This window comes from Myotis lucifugus, unplaced genomic scaffold (assembly GCF_000147115.1).
Source record: "Myotis lucifugus unplaced genomic scaffold, Myoluc2.0 scaffold_113, whole genome shotgun sequence".
NCBI lineage: Eukaryota > Metazoa > Chordata > Mammalia > Chiroptera > Vespertilionidae > Myotis > Myotis lucifugus.
In genome coordinates, this window is record NW_005871161.1 from 3,391,109 (window position 1) to 3,404,453 (window position 13,345).

The 13,345-nt window shown below is 38.5% G+C and overlaps 1 protein-coding gene across 6 annotated transcripts in view; it reads left to right on the forward strand.

Moving 5' to 3' along the window:
• PCMTD1 (protein-L-isoaspartate (D-aspartate) O-methyltransferase domain containing 1) overlaps positions 1 to 5,940 on the forward strand; it is a 44,012-nt gene extending 38,072 nt beyond the window's left edge. For 4 of the 6 annotated variants that reach the window (XM_023757771.1, XM_023757770.1, XM_023757769.1 and 1 more), the window contains 3 exons: positions 238 to 361; positions 2,465 to 2,542; positions 2,887 to 5,940. In XM_023757771.1, coding sequence (XP_023613539.1) covers positions 238 to 361; positions 2,465 to 2,542; positions 2,887 to 3,251 — 567 coding nt within the window. In that variant the 3' untranslated portion in view covers positions 3,252 to 5,940. The remainder of the gene's footprint in view (positions 1 to 237; positions 362 to 2,464; positions 2,543 to 2,886) is intronic. The other 2 variants (XM_023757772.1, XM_014459691.2) reach the window with 2 other exon arrangements.
• Positions 5,941 to 13,345: the final 7,405 nt, after the last annotated feature.

Below are 13,345 nucleotides of genomic sequence, written 5' to 3' on the forward strand. Positions count from 1 at the left end.
GAAGCCATCAGACCGCATTATACCCCTAGAAGCCAAGTGCCTGTCTTCAACAGGCAACATTTATGATTCCTTCTTTATTCTTTTATACTTAATATTTAAGTAAAAGTAATTTGGTTGCATTCAAATATAGGTGATTATATAGCAATGATTGGCAATTTTGTTAAAACAAAATTGTGACTGTAAGGAAATCACTTTTCCAGAATTAAGCTATTCTATTTCTTTTCCCCTTCTAAATAGTTAACACAAATTATGCGAACTGGACAAAATACTTGGGAAAGTAAAAATATTCTTGCTGTTTCGTTTGCTCCACTTGTGCAGCCAAGTAAGAATGATAATGGCAAACCAGACTCTGTGGGACTCCGTAAGTAACTGGCCTTTGCAACTGAACTGTGACTTCAACTCCGAGGCTTGGGGTTTAATGGACTCTATAATTATGAAGAATTAAGTAGATATGCAGTAATATATTCATTGGATTTATTCACTTTTCTGTTTAATAAAGCCCTGTCTTGCACCAGACACTGTCTTCATGGAAACATGAAAAGAAGGGGCAAGTGAAACAAAAATGAATTTATTAATTATAGTTGTGAGATTATTAATTATAATTTATTAACTTGGTGGCATTTTCCATACAGAGGAACAGCAAACACAAAAGCCTTTATTTAGGCTGAAAAGAGCTTGGTCATTCCAAGACCAGAAATAAGTTTTAGGCTAGTTGAAGCTTACTGGCTATACTGTAGAGCAGCGGTTCTCAACCTGTGGGTCGAGACCCCTTTGGGGGTCAAACAACCCTTTCACAGGGGTCACCTAAGACCATCGGAAAACACATATATAATTACATATTGTTTTTGTGATTAATCACTATGCTTTAATTATGTTCAATTTGTAACAATGAAAATACATCCTGCATATCAGATATTTACATTAGAGTAGCAAAATTACAGTTATGAGGTAGCAACGAAAATAATTTTATGGTTGGGGGTCACCACAACATAAGGAACTGTATTAAAGGGTCGCAGCATTAGGAAGGTTGAGAACCACTGCTGTAGAGGATAGATTATATAAGACTTTACTTATACTCGAGGAGAGAGTCAGTGTTGATGTGGTTATAGGTGGTTGTTTGAAGGTAGAAAAATAGTGGACTATATAGAAGATGGTGTTGGAGGAAAAAGAGCGATCTAAGTTTTACTTGGAATAGCTAGCTAGGTGATGGTACCATTTATTGGTGTTTGGAAAACTGGGGGTGGAATGGTTTGGAAATAGGTGTAGGAAGATCACATATTTTATTTTGGCCATGTTTGTGTTTTCTATTAGCATTATAGATGTTAGGTACTCAAGTAGTGTATACTTACTACAAGAGGGAGGTATAGATTGAGAATCCTGAACATGAAGATGGCATTGTGAGAATGGATGAGAAGTTAGGGGAGAGTGGAGATACAGGGAAGAACTGAGAACAGCCCTGGCCGGGTGGTTTATTGTAAAAGGATCCAACACAGGAACAGCCAGATGGAATCGATGCATAGGGCCAGGTATTCGAGAATGACATAGAGCGTCATGCCTTCTTAGGGTATGTCATCCTCCCAGCACCTCCAGGTTCATAGGCCCAGAAGCTTTCTAATCACATGGTTGGATTCCCCTGGCAACCAGCCCACCATGCTTAGGGGAAACCCAAAGGCACCTTATTAATGAAACTCAGGTGGGACTTATTTGAACACAGAAGATATTCCTTTCATCTTTATGATCTTATCATTTAGAAAATTCCAGGTGTTTTAGGAGCCCTGTGTCAGGAATGGGAAGCTAAATGTATATTTCTTATAAATTAAATATCACAAGGGACAAAAGAAACTTCATAAATCTTGGCACTGTACTACATTGAGCTATATGAAGTTGTTCTGTAGGTTAAAAATGGTTTAAAGTAGTTGATTTGGGGGTTTGACCTAAATAAAATACCTTTTTCAATCTTGTTAACAAATTAAAATGTAAGTGCTGAGTGCTAGGTTCTTATAAAATCTATATAGAGAATGTCTTTGGGAAACAAGTAGAGTGTACATGTGTCTATTAGAGGTAATTAATTGTAATTACGGAGTGAAAGCTTCAATCTAAAATAAGATTTTATAGAGTAAGGACTAGTATTATTTGGTTCATTAAATCCTTATCTCATAACTGGAAGCATTAGAAACAAGGGAGTATCAAAGAATAGAAAATGTTGGGATTTTTGAATGGCTAGGGCTGAGAATTATTTCAGAGTTACTGTGTCATTCAGAAGATCTTTGGGATGAAGTTTATGTGAGTGATATTTTAGTACAGTCAAATCTCGGTTCAAATGTTGCCTTTGAGTTTTTAAAATAGATTTATTTCAATATCAAGAAGTATGAAAAAATATGTAAAAATCTTTCTACTATTCTTGTCCCCCAACTAGTTAATTCTCATGTACTCTGTTTATAAGTTCTTATTTTTTCTTCCAAAGGATTTTATGAATATACAGAGGGTCACACGTATAACTACACATATCAACCTCTGCACTGTCCACTGTCCTCACCCAAGGATATGTTTTATTGAGTTTAAAGAGAGGAAGGGAGAGAAAGAGAGAGAAACATTGTTCAGTTGTAGTTGCCTCCTGTACACGCCCTGACTAGGGATCGAACCCGCAACCTTTTGGTGTATGGAACGACCCTCCAATCAACGGAGCCACCCGGCCAGGGCTGTTCTCAGTTCTTAGAATGGTGCCTGGCAGTTGGGAAACTCCTGGAAATCTATGTTAGTTGAAAGTCAGAGTTTTTATACTTACTGTTTTCTAACATTCACCAGGAAATACATTTTTTTCTGTGAAGAAATGAATAATATATAATGCTCTTCTTTTTATGTTTTGTGTGTGCCGTGTTTTTATAGCCCCCTGTGCGGTCAGGAATCTGCAGGACTTGGCTCGTATTTATATTCGACGCACACTTAGAAATTTCATAAATGACGAGATGCAGGCCAAGGGGATTCCTCAGAGGGCTCCACCCAAAAGGAAAAGAAAGAGAGTTAAACAGAGAATTAACACTTACGTCTTTGTGGGTAATCAGCTTATTCCTCAGCCTCTAGACAGTGAAGAGGATGAAAAAATGGAAGAAGATAAAGAAGAGGAAGAGAAAGATGACAGTGATGCCATGAAGCCAGAGGAGCCACCTCAGAATCTACTGAGAGAAAAAATCATGAAGCTCCCCCTCCCTGAGTCTTTAAAAGCTTACTTGACATATTTTAGAGAAAAATAACTTAAATCACGAAGAAAGAATGCCTACTGATAATTCCTTAAGTCTTGAAAATGTAGCATTTGTTAGAAGTTAAAGGAGAGAGAAATCTCTCTTACCAGCGAATTATAGTGGAGGGGGGGGAGTATAACGTTTCTGTCTTACTAATGATGTATTCAGTGATTAAAAATAATCCCTTTTATAAAATATATTTTTCTTTAAATCTTGGAAAAATTGCTGTTTTAATTCAGTGACTTCAAAAGTGGAATACAACCATAGTCAAGACTTTGTGTACTGTAAGTCTTTTTCTGATTCCCCACAGATTTGTAGTAGTGAGGGGTGGACTTCATTTTATATAAGGTTAAATAATTGTTAAGCATATACAACCTTATTTGAATTGCAGTTTGCCTTTCCTCTATGGAAACTCAAATGCTTTGTAGACCCACTTACCTTCCTATTTTTTGCAATCACTGTTGCTGAGTTACTATAGATGCATTCCGGGCAATATATGAGTGCAATAACAATAAAACATTGAGTAATTTAGCTTTAAGAAAGCTTCATGGAATTCAACAGCACTGCTACTTTTGCTTTTGAATCTATTGCCAAAAGACACGGGGAAATACCTGCTTCTCTCATAGAGATTTTAAGAGCATACATCAAGCGAACATTAAAGTAAAACGTATATGCTTAATACTCATAATTTGTATGGACCCTTTACATTTTCAGTATTTAAAAACGATGAGGTTATATTACTCTGGAGTTTTAGAAGATAGTATATTTAGGATTGTTTTTTCTATAGTCCACTGTGTAAAGTATTTGGTTTTAAAAAATCCATTTTCTGTATGACTGTTGATAGCACAGTGAGTGAATGAAAAGCATGAGTGATGGCCTGAGCAGAGTTGGTTATAGCAGGTGCACTTTAGCAAATGGAACTTCTAGTTCATCTGAGTGCTTATCTTTGGCTGAGCTAGTCTACATTTGCTTTGAAATTCACTTTCGTAGTATAAGAAATATTCACAGAAATTGTATATAGATGCCTTTTGCTTTGAAAATCTAGTTCCAAGTCATAGTGTAATCTTTGGGACCCACATTGTGCTCATTTAATTTCTTCCCATGTCTCTTGTTTCTTTTGGTAAAATTATAATGATTTTCTGTCTTTTTTTTTTGCTGAAAGTCACATAATTAAACTATCATTTGACTGTTAGTTATAGCTTTTCAGTGATAACACAAGTAGTAAATGCCATTTTTTAGTGTCTTTTCATCATACTAGGGCCTGAAATCAGTCATCTTTGTTAAGAAGTTATGCAATGTAGCCTATTTAGTAATTAGTGTCACAAGGATTATGTATTATTTAAAATGAAAAATCTGAGAGTATCATTTATTACCATCAGCATCACTGTTAAAATAGTTGATCAAATATGCTTCAGGAAACCCAATCAGTGTACAGTGAAAGGATTATCACCTCTGCAAATATTCAATTAGTAATACATAGATGCTTTCAAAAAAATATCAGTTCTGGAAATGCAACATGTCTAAAAGCAAGTGTTTAAAATAGTCTAAGCATAAACGATCCTAAATAAATGGGAACATTTCAGTCACATTAAAGATAATTTCATGGAAGGTGTTTGTTTTATACCAGTGACAGAGGCTAGGAGTTGGGTTGGAGTATCTCCACAAATTTTCTCAGATTATTACTAAACTGTTACTGTTAAACACCTCATGCCATTTCTGTCAAGGAAGTAGTTTTATACAATTGTCATCTATTTTATTTTGAATTGAATATTAGTTTTAGAAGTTTAATCTTGAGTTCCTGGTACTCAGGTATTTTTACCCAGCACCCCTCCACACACATGGGTGGTTTTCGGAGCTGATCCAGATATGCAGACGTACATAGTCTTAATGGTGATTGCACTGTCAGGAGAGAGCTTCTATCTAGGCTGACTTTGAAGATTGGCTTTTTCATCGCGTGTTTTAGTCTGTTGACCTTGGCAAAGTGTACAGCAGGTTTTCACGATGGCATGTTTTTGTCATTGAAATGTATCCTTTTTGATTTTAAATGCATTCATTTTACAGCTGTGACTTTATTATTGACTTTAAAGAAAGAAATAGAAATAAAAACGGATAATTCAACTGAAAGCCCTTTTATGTATTAATGGGAATATATTAGAGTGATTAACAATATGTTGGGTTTGTGTTTATTTTTCAATGCATTCATGTTTACTTGAATATAGGTGATTATGCTTTATAAGTGGAGAAGTAGCAAATAAAAGATGAAGTAAAATTAATTGAAAATGATGAGCATATCATGTGATTGTTATAGCCAGATAAAACAATAGAAATAATCTAACCCAGTAAATTATTTTGCAAGAGACAGTAAGCCTGGGGAGGTAGCATGATTTCCTAAATCAGACAGCTAGTTGGAGATGGCTCAAAATAGTGTCCAGCATCTGATAAATCCCAGGGAATTTGTCAATGGCACCATAACTACTAAGAAAATAATTTAAATCTGTACTGCTTATTGGTCTATATATTTGGTTCTAGTACCAATAAAGGAAAATGGCATTGAAATGGCACATGTAGTGGTTAAAATAAAATATAAAAATAATGTGTTGGTTTCTAGCTGTCTGAGGGCATAAAAGTTAAGCAAAACTTGTTCAATTGTGGGAAGACTTGGAAAATTATTTTAAATAAACAATTGCATATAATGAAACCATTTCTCAGTGGCCTGGCTTTTTTTTAATGTAGGAAGACTCAGTACTTCTATGGGTATATGCTGCATCACAGTTACAGTGGTCTGTATTTGGACATCTAACATCCCTTTGGCTGTTGCCACCTCTGAAGAGTGTAGGGTTCTTAAAAAATTATTTTTATAAGATATTTAGTAGATATGAAGGATGTTTATAAAATATGTGTGAAGCACAAGGAATAATTCAGTGTACATGTCAATACAGCAAATCCTCACTTAATGTTATTGATAGGTTCTTGGAAACTGATCTTAAGCTAAACAATATAAAACGAAACCAATTTTATCATAGGCTAATTGATAAAAATTAAGTTTCTATCTTCTATTTTTGATCACAAAAACATCACCAAACTTCTAAATAGATCTCAAATCACATCTAATGTTAAACATTGAGATAAATGTGAGTTATACATCCACTTAAGAAAGATTAAAAATAAGACCACTATTTTTCAACCCGCTTATTCCTGTTCAAGGCTGTGGGTGGCCAGGAGCCTCCTGGCAGCTTGGTGCGCGCACACATACAGGGACAATTTAGACATGCCATACACCTCGCATGCACATCTTTGGGATGTGGGAGGAAACCAGACTGCCCAGAGAAAACCCACACGGACAGGGAGTGGGAAAACTCCACACACGGTGGCCTCACCAGGAATCTATTTTTCCTCATCAACGTAATGAAACGATGTTGAAGGAAAATACATTATTCAAGTGTGTGTGTTCCTACTGTTAGGTTGGCCTACTTGATTTACTATTATCTGTGTGCTCCTTCACAATCATCTTAATCCGTCCCTTTTCATGGGTAACCCTTTTGTGTTTATCATGAACTTGCTTTTGCTATAGTCCTTTTATCACATGCACTTTACTATAAACTTTCTTTTGCAATGCAATTTTCCACTCACATTTACCCTTCTGAGATTCAACTATGATGTATCTAGTTAGGTTACTTACATTCACATCTCACATTTTAATTTTGTTGATGGACATGTATTTTCCCCTAAAAAAATTCAGTTGTGAACATTCTTCAGCGTGTCCGTGGCTATATGTGAGCAAGAGCCTTAGTGTGTATATAAAGGAGAATTACTGGGTCATGGAACATGTTTATATTCACCTTTAGTAGATGGTGCAAGTGTTTCCCACTGTAATAATATATGTTCCTTCCAGCAACATTCAAATGTTCCATTTTTCCATCTCCTCACCTACATTTGGTTCTGATTTTTGCCTCTTTGGTAGGGGCTTTGTGACTTAATAAGGAGGTGTGTGTGTGCGTGTGTTTAGTCTCTTCAAGTGTTTCTTGATTTTAGGTTTTCTATAACGTTTCTCATAGTAATTGTAGAAGTGAGAGTGAAAAGGAAGAAATTGGCTTTTTTGGTTTATTGCTACTTAGACAGTAAAAGACACATGAACAATGTCCAGAATACTTAAAAGTTTAATTTATTTTAAAATAAATCATTCTTGTTCATGGAGATTAATTTTTTTCTTCTGATCTTCATGTCTTAATCAAAAGCCCCACATGTTTAAGTTTGAACATTCTGCCAAAAGAGGGCAGTATTCACCTACAGTAGAATGTAAAGGGACAAGAAAATTACTGGAGAGAAGGCCAATGAATTTATTTTTTCCCATAAGGTTGACAAAATTCGATAAGCTAGCTCTCCACTCACTAGATTTGTCTCCCAGTCCAGTCATCCGGGATTGTCGCCTAAACTGGACCATCCATGTTTCAATTTGTTTTTCTATTACTTTCGCAGTTTTTAAAGTGCTAGTGTAGGATGAAATTTGTTTGAAAATTTCAGTCTTTAAAGATAAAGCCAAAACCCTCCTTAGATAACTGCTTATAGAGTGACCAAAAAATACGCGTTTAACTGCGAGGCATATTTGCTGAAGAAGGCTGCTCTCTTCACCAGTGTGTCCCCAAAGGGGGGCCGCTCACCTCAGTGCGACAGGGCCAGGGCCGGTTAAAACTGCTCACGAAAAACAGAGTCCGGCCACCAGTGCTGAGGCCAGAGGTTGCTCAGAACCAGCCTGGTTCTGATAGGGGCAGAAATAGGATGTTGGGGAACCAGCTAGAATGGTAAGAAATATTAATCATGCTCTATTAACCATGATTGTTTTTGTTCTGATTAAACAAGGCACATTCTAACTTGGCTGGCAGCTGCACTCAGGACCTGGGAGCTCTCCTAGGTCAGCCCTTCCTCCCCGTTTGGAGCTGCCTGTTATTTGGAAAGCACTAATTTAAGTTCAGAGTGTGGTTCCAATTTATTAGGTGCTGGAAACTGCGTTTATTCTGTTCATTGTTGGGCTTTGTCCTGCATGTGCCTCCCAGGTGGGTGATGGTCTCAGCCTCAAGCCCATGAAACAGTATTGGTTTTCCAAAGCAGACCCTCCAAGTCGTCCCGAGGAATACCGGGTGCATAGAAGCCTTACTGAACAACAAGTAACAACTAATCCGCACCTGGAGGCACTGTGGGATGGGAGAATAAACCAGAATTTAGGACCCAAATGGGTCTGGGTTCAAGTCCTACTTCCTTGAAAATGACATATATATATATGGTCCATCAGCTTCCTGGTAATTTAAGCATTTTATGTTTGAAAATATCAAACGAAGTCTCACTCTAAAAACTAGCAAGACAGTGTCTGGAACATTTGACCAGATCTTTGCATTGTCAGAGCACAGCCCTAAAGGGGCCTTCATGCTAGGGAACACCCCTGCCAGTTCCTGTCAGGTAATATCAAAGCCGTTAGTTAGAGATGGGATAGCCTGTCCAATCAAGTGCCATGGACTTACTAGTAAATAAAATAAAATAAAATACTATGTAAGGTCCAATTGGGACTCAGATTTTGCTTTTTAGGTTTTTCAAAGAAAACAATTAGCACTCCTAAGACATTCTTTTACGAAGGTAATGAACAGACTGAAAGGACATTGTCAATGTAATCGCGGAGAGCGCCGGTCTGAGCCTGATGGCCTTACAGACAAAATGTGTGGTGTGGGGTGAGTTCTCAATTTCTTGGTGTATCAGTTTCCTGTCTGTAAAATTGGATGCTGATAGTGTTCACCCTCCAGGGTTATTCTGGGATTAAATGAGTTAATGCATGTTAAGAACTTAGAAAGCGTCTATAGAAGTGTTCACTATTATTAATTACTAGAGGCCCGATGCACGAAATCGTGCAAAAGTAGGCCTTCCTTCCCCCGGCTGCCGCCACCCGCTTCCCTCTGGCACCTGGGACCCGGGCTTCCCTCGCAGCCCTGGCTTCGTCCAGAACAGTGGTTCTCAACCTTCCTAATGCTGCGATCCTTTAATACAGTTCCTCATGTTGTGGTGACCCCCAATTTCATTGTTACAAATTGAACACAAAGCATAGTGATTAATCACAAAAACAATATGTAATTATGTGTTTTCCGATGGTCTTAGGCGGCCCCTGTGAAAGGGTCGTTCGACCCCCAATGGGGTGGCAACCCACAGGTTGAGAACCACTGGTCCAGAAGGACGGAAGGACATCTGGTCTAATTAGCATATTATGTTTTATTATTATAGAGTATGTTTATAACTAAGGACAGGAGCTATAAACTCAAATACCTACAGGAAACTGGCTGGTAAGTACTTTGAGAAAACTAGGTTGAATGGAAGACATATTACTGTGTAGATGGATGATGGACAACTGACCAGGGGCTTGGCAGCTGAGGGACCATGAGGAGAGGGAGGTGTGGCAGCCTGATGGGCCAGCCAGCTCCTCAGCTGATTGCTGTCCTGTGGAAATTTGGGCTTGCTAATAACTTGCCAAATTTTTCAATAAATGATGGATATAAAAAATAAAATTTTCTACCTTTTAAATACTAGTAGCTTATTAAATTTTTAAAAGTGAAAGGCCCAGGACTTTTAGTTTGTGACCTCTATTAGAGAGATGGCATAAAAGCTGAGAAATGTATATAAAGTCTATAAAAATTGATGCCCTATTTCTTATGGTCCAAAAACCTTTGAATAGGATTACATTTTCAGGTAAGCAATATTACGAAGGACCACAACTAAACACATTAAGATAAGACAAATGGAATGTGGCTAAATTCCAGGAGAATCAGATTTTGTTAAACCATACTTAAATATATATGTATTGTCACTATAACAGTGAAAACAATGTCAATAACATGTTTAACACTACAAATGGCCACAGTTATTAGTAAATATTAATGAGTAATATTGTTACAATTTTTTCTTGTTTTAAATTCGAAAGTATGTAGCATGTGAAGTTTTAAATATGTGATTTAAAAGCATTTCCCTTATGTACAAACGTTGCCTTGCCCTCTAAATAATGCAAAACTCGAGCAAAAAGCTGGTGGCAGGAAATGGGAAAATGATTTAACCTCAGTCATGAGAAGAATGGATCCAGCTGATAAAAATTTCACCTTGTTCAAGAAGAAAATAGGATTCTTTTCGCTCTCTCCAGTGTCAATTGCAGCTGGATGTCTTTTTTCCTTTCATTTAACCCTCAGGGGTTACTTTTACCTTTGAAACAGAATTTTTCATAACTTTTTTATAACTGACATAACTTGTTGGCTTTGACTGATGGCTGAACAGTAGTGAAAAGGCTTGAACTCCGTAAACGTTTCCCCCATTAGGCCTGATTGAAGCAAAAGCCAGAGGGGGCTCAGCTGAACTTACATACACACTCGCACCTTCTTCAGTTGTTGATCTGTCACGGAGAGAAATGGGGTTGGAATGCATTTCCTATGGACACCTATTCACAAGCCGTGGGGGGGGGGGCTATTTCAGCGATGTCCCCAGTCTTGGGGGCCGACCACCGCACAGCCTCCCGGCCTCAGGACGCAGCCAGTGCGTGTCTATGAGAGGAGCTGGGAGAGGCTGTTGGGAAGGCCAGCTGAGTGTGCGTGAAGCCCAAGCGCCAAGAGTGGGTGAGGGGACCGGGAGGAGAGGCCCCTCGAGGGGTGCGGAGAGGTAAAAGCCTCTGGTGGTTGACACCCTTGTCCAGGGTGTGACCCGCCCCTGATAGTTGGGAGTCATCCTTCAATCAAACCAACTTCCAGGGAAATTAGATTAGGAGATAATGAATGGCAGCCGGGTCATGTTCCTGTGGGGTTCCCTGCGGGCCGCAGTTGAAGATGTCCAGCAGGCAGCTATAGGGGCCCAGAGCTCCGGATCTGTGATGCTCCTCGCTTCTGGAGAGTGTGTGCCAGGGAGGGTGCAAGGCGAAAGGAGTGGGATCAGAACAGCATGTCCAGGAACACGCGACTGAAAGGGTGGAAAGGAGCCCACAAATGACAGAAAGAAAGAAAATGGTCTGAGGAAGGCCAAGCCGGGGAGAGGTGCGGGATGTTTCCCGGAGGGAGGTGCGGCCCAGGTGTGGCAGAGCCCAGCCTGGACAATGGAAGACAGCCTGGCCATCAGGATGGTGGATGGCTTAGCCCAAGCAGCTTCAGCAGCGAGGGGGGGACAGAAGCCAGATGGTAAGTGTGAAGGAGGAATAGGCTTGCTTTTTCAGATGTCAGAACTTGGTTGTGTCATGGCCTGTCTCAAGGACAGGGATTAGAATTGGTATTCCTCTTGAAAGAACATAGACTTTATGGAGAGAGCTTATCCCACAAAAGGGAGGGGGTAATCTCAAAAGATATCATAGTGTTCATTTCCATTTTGCAAATGGAAAGCTATGGGTACAGAAAACAGATGAATAGTTGAAGGAATTCGAGATTAGAAGAGGACCGTCTACAAGTGGCACCAATAACTTACTGGTGAACCTGAATTGACCATATTTTGATCCTGGTGGTACACAATCATATACGCTTGTCAAAACTTGCAGAACTCTATGCTGAAGAGGTTGACTTTTAGTATCTAAAATTTAACTTAAAAATTAATAAGATAAATTTAACTTAATTTATCTTAAAAATTAATAAAAGAATATTTTGAGCCCTAACCGGTTTGGCTCAGTGGATAGAGCGTCAGCCTGCGGACTGAAGGGTCCCAGGTTCGATTCTGGTCAAGGGCATGTACCTTGGTTGCGGGAACATCCCCAGTAGGGGTGTGCAGGAGGCAGCTGATCGATGTTTCTCTCTCATGGATGTTTCTAACTCTCTATCCCTCTCCCTTCCTCTCTGTAAAAAATCAATAACATATTTTTTTAATAATGACATAATTTCAAAATTATTTTTTTAAAAAAGATTATTTTGAGGTCATGATCCATTTAAAATATACACATAATTCCACTCTTGTTAGTACAGTTGACTTGAACAATATGGGTTTGAATCACACAGGTCCACTTGATATACAGATTTTTTTTTCAATAAATATACAGTCGGTCTTATCCTCAGCTTTTGCATCCTCACATTCAACCAATCAAAAAATATTATTTTTGATCTGAGATTGGGCATCTGTGTATGCTGAGAGCTGACTCTATGCATTTTTTTCTATACCATCCTATATAATAAAAGGCTAATATGCTAAGTGTCCGACCATTCATTCCACTGGTCAACCAGTCTATATGACACACACTGACCACCAGGGGGCAGATGTTCCAACCTGTAGGTTAGCTTGCTGCTGGGGTCCAGCTGATCAGGACTGGGTGAGAAGGGCCATACACACCCTGGAGCTCTCCCATGGTCCCTCCCCGCCCCGATCATGCACCAGTGGGGTCCTCAGCCTGGCCTATGCCCTTTTGCAATCTGGGACCCCTGGGGGATGTCAGCCAATTTCAGCCTGATCCCCAAGGGATCTCACCGGTGCAAAATCCATGCACTGAGCCTCTAGTTTTATATACAGGACTTGAGCATCAGCAAGTTTTGGTATCCACAGGGATCCTGGATATCAACCATTCCCTCCCCACAGATATCAAGGAATGCCTGTAATTATGATTTTGGGAAGTCAAAATTTACATGGAGATTTTCAACATGAGTCAATTTCCCTGACCCTCACATTAGTCAAAGGCCAACTGTATGTAGTTAACTTTTAAAAAATCCGTATTTTGCTATTCTTATTCATATATACTCCTCCTCTCAAGCACAGTTATCTATTTTATATTGTATTTTTGTGGGAATATATTTTCACAAGCATTTAAATCCATGTGCTTGTATACAAACTAATGTTTTACCTCTATATAAACATAGACATATGTGTAGAATGACATTTATCTAAAATGAATAGTGCATAATTTTGTGGTTAGGAGATTTAATATAATAGCTATTATTTTTTTGTTTTGTCTTGTATTCTTAAGTGCTTAAATTACCTCTGATGAGCATATACTCTTCAAATTTTTTTTCAGTAGAAAACGTAAAAAATGAGAGATGTTTCTTTGCTTACTGAAATAATATAGGTATCAGACTTGTTTTTAAATGATTTGTGATCAATATTTGATAGAACTGTAATTAAAGACAGCT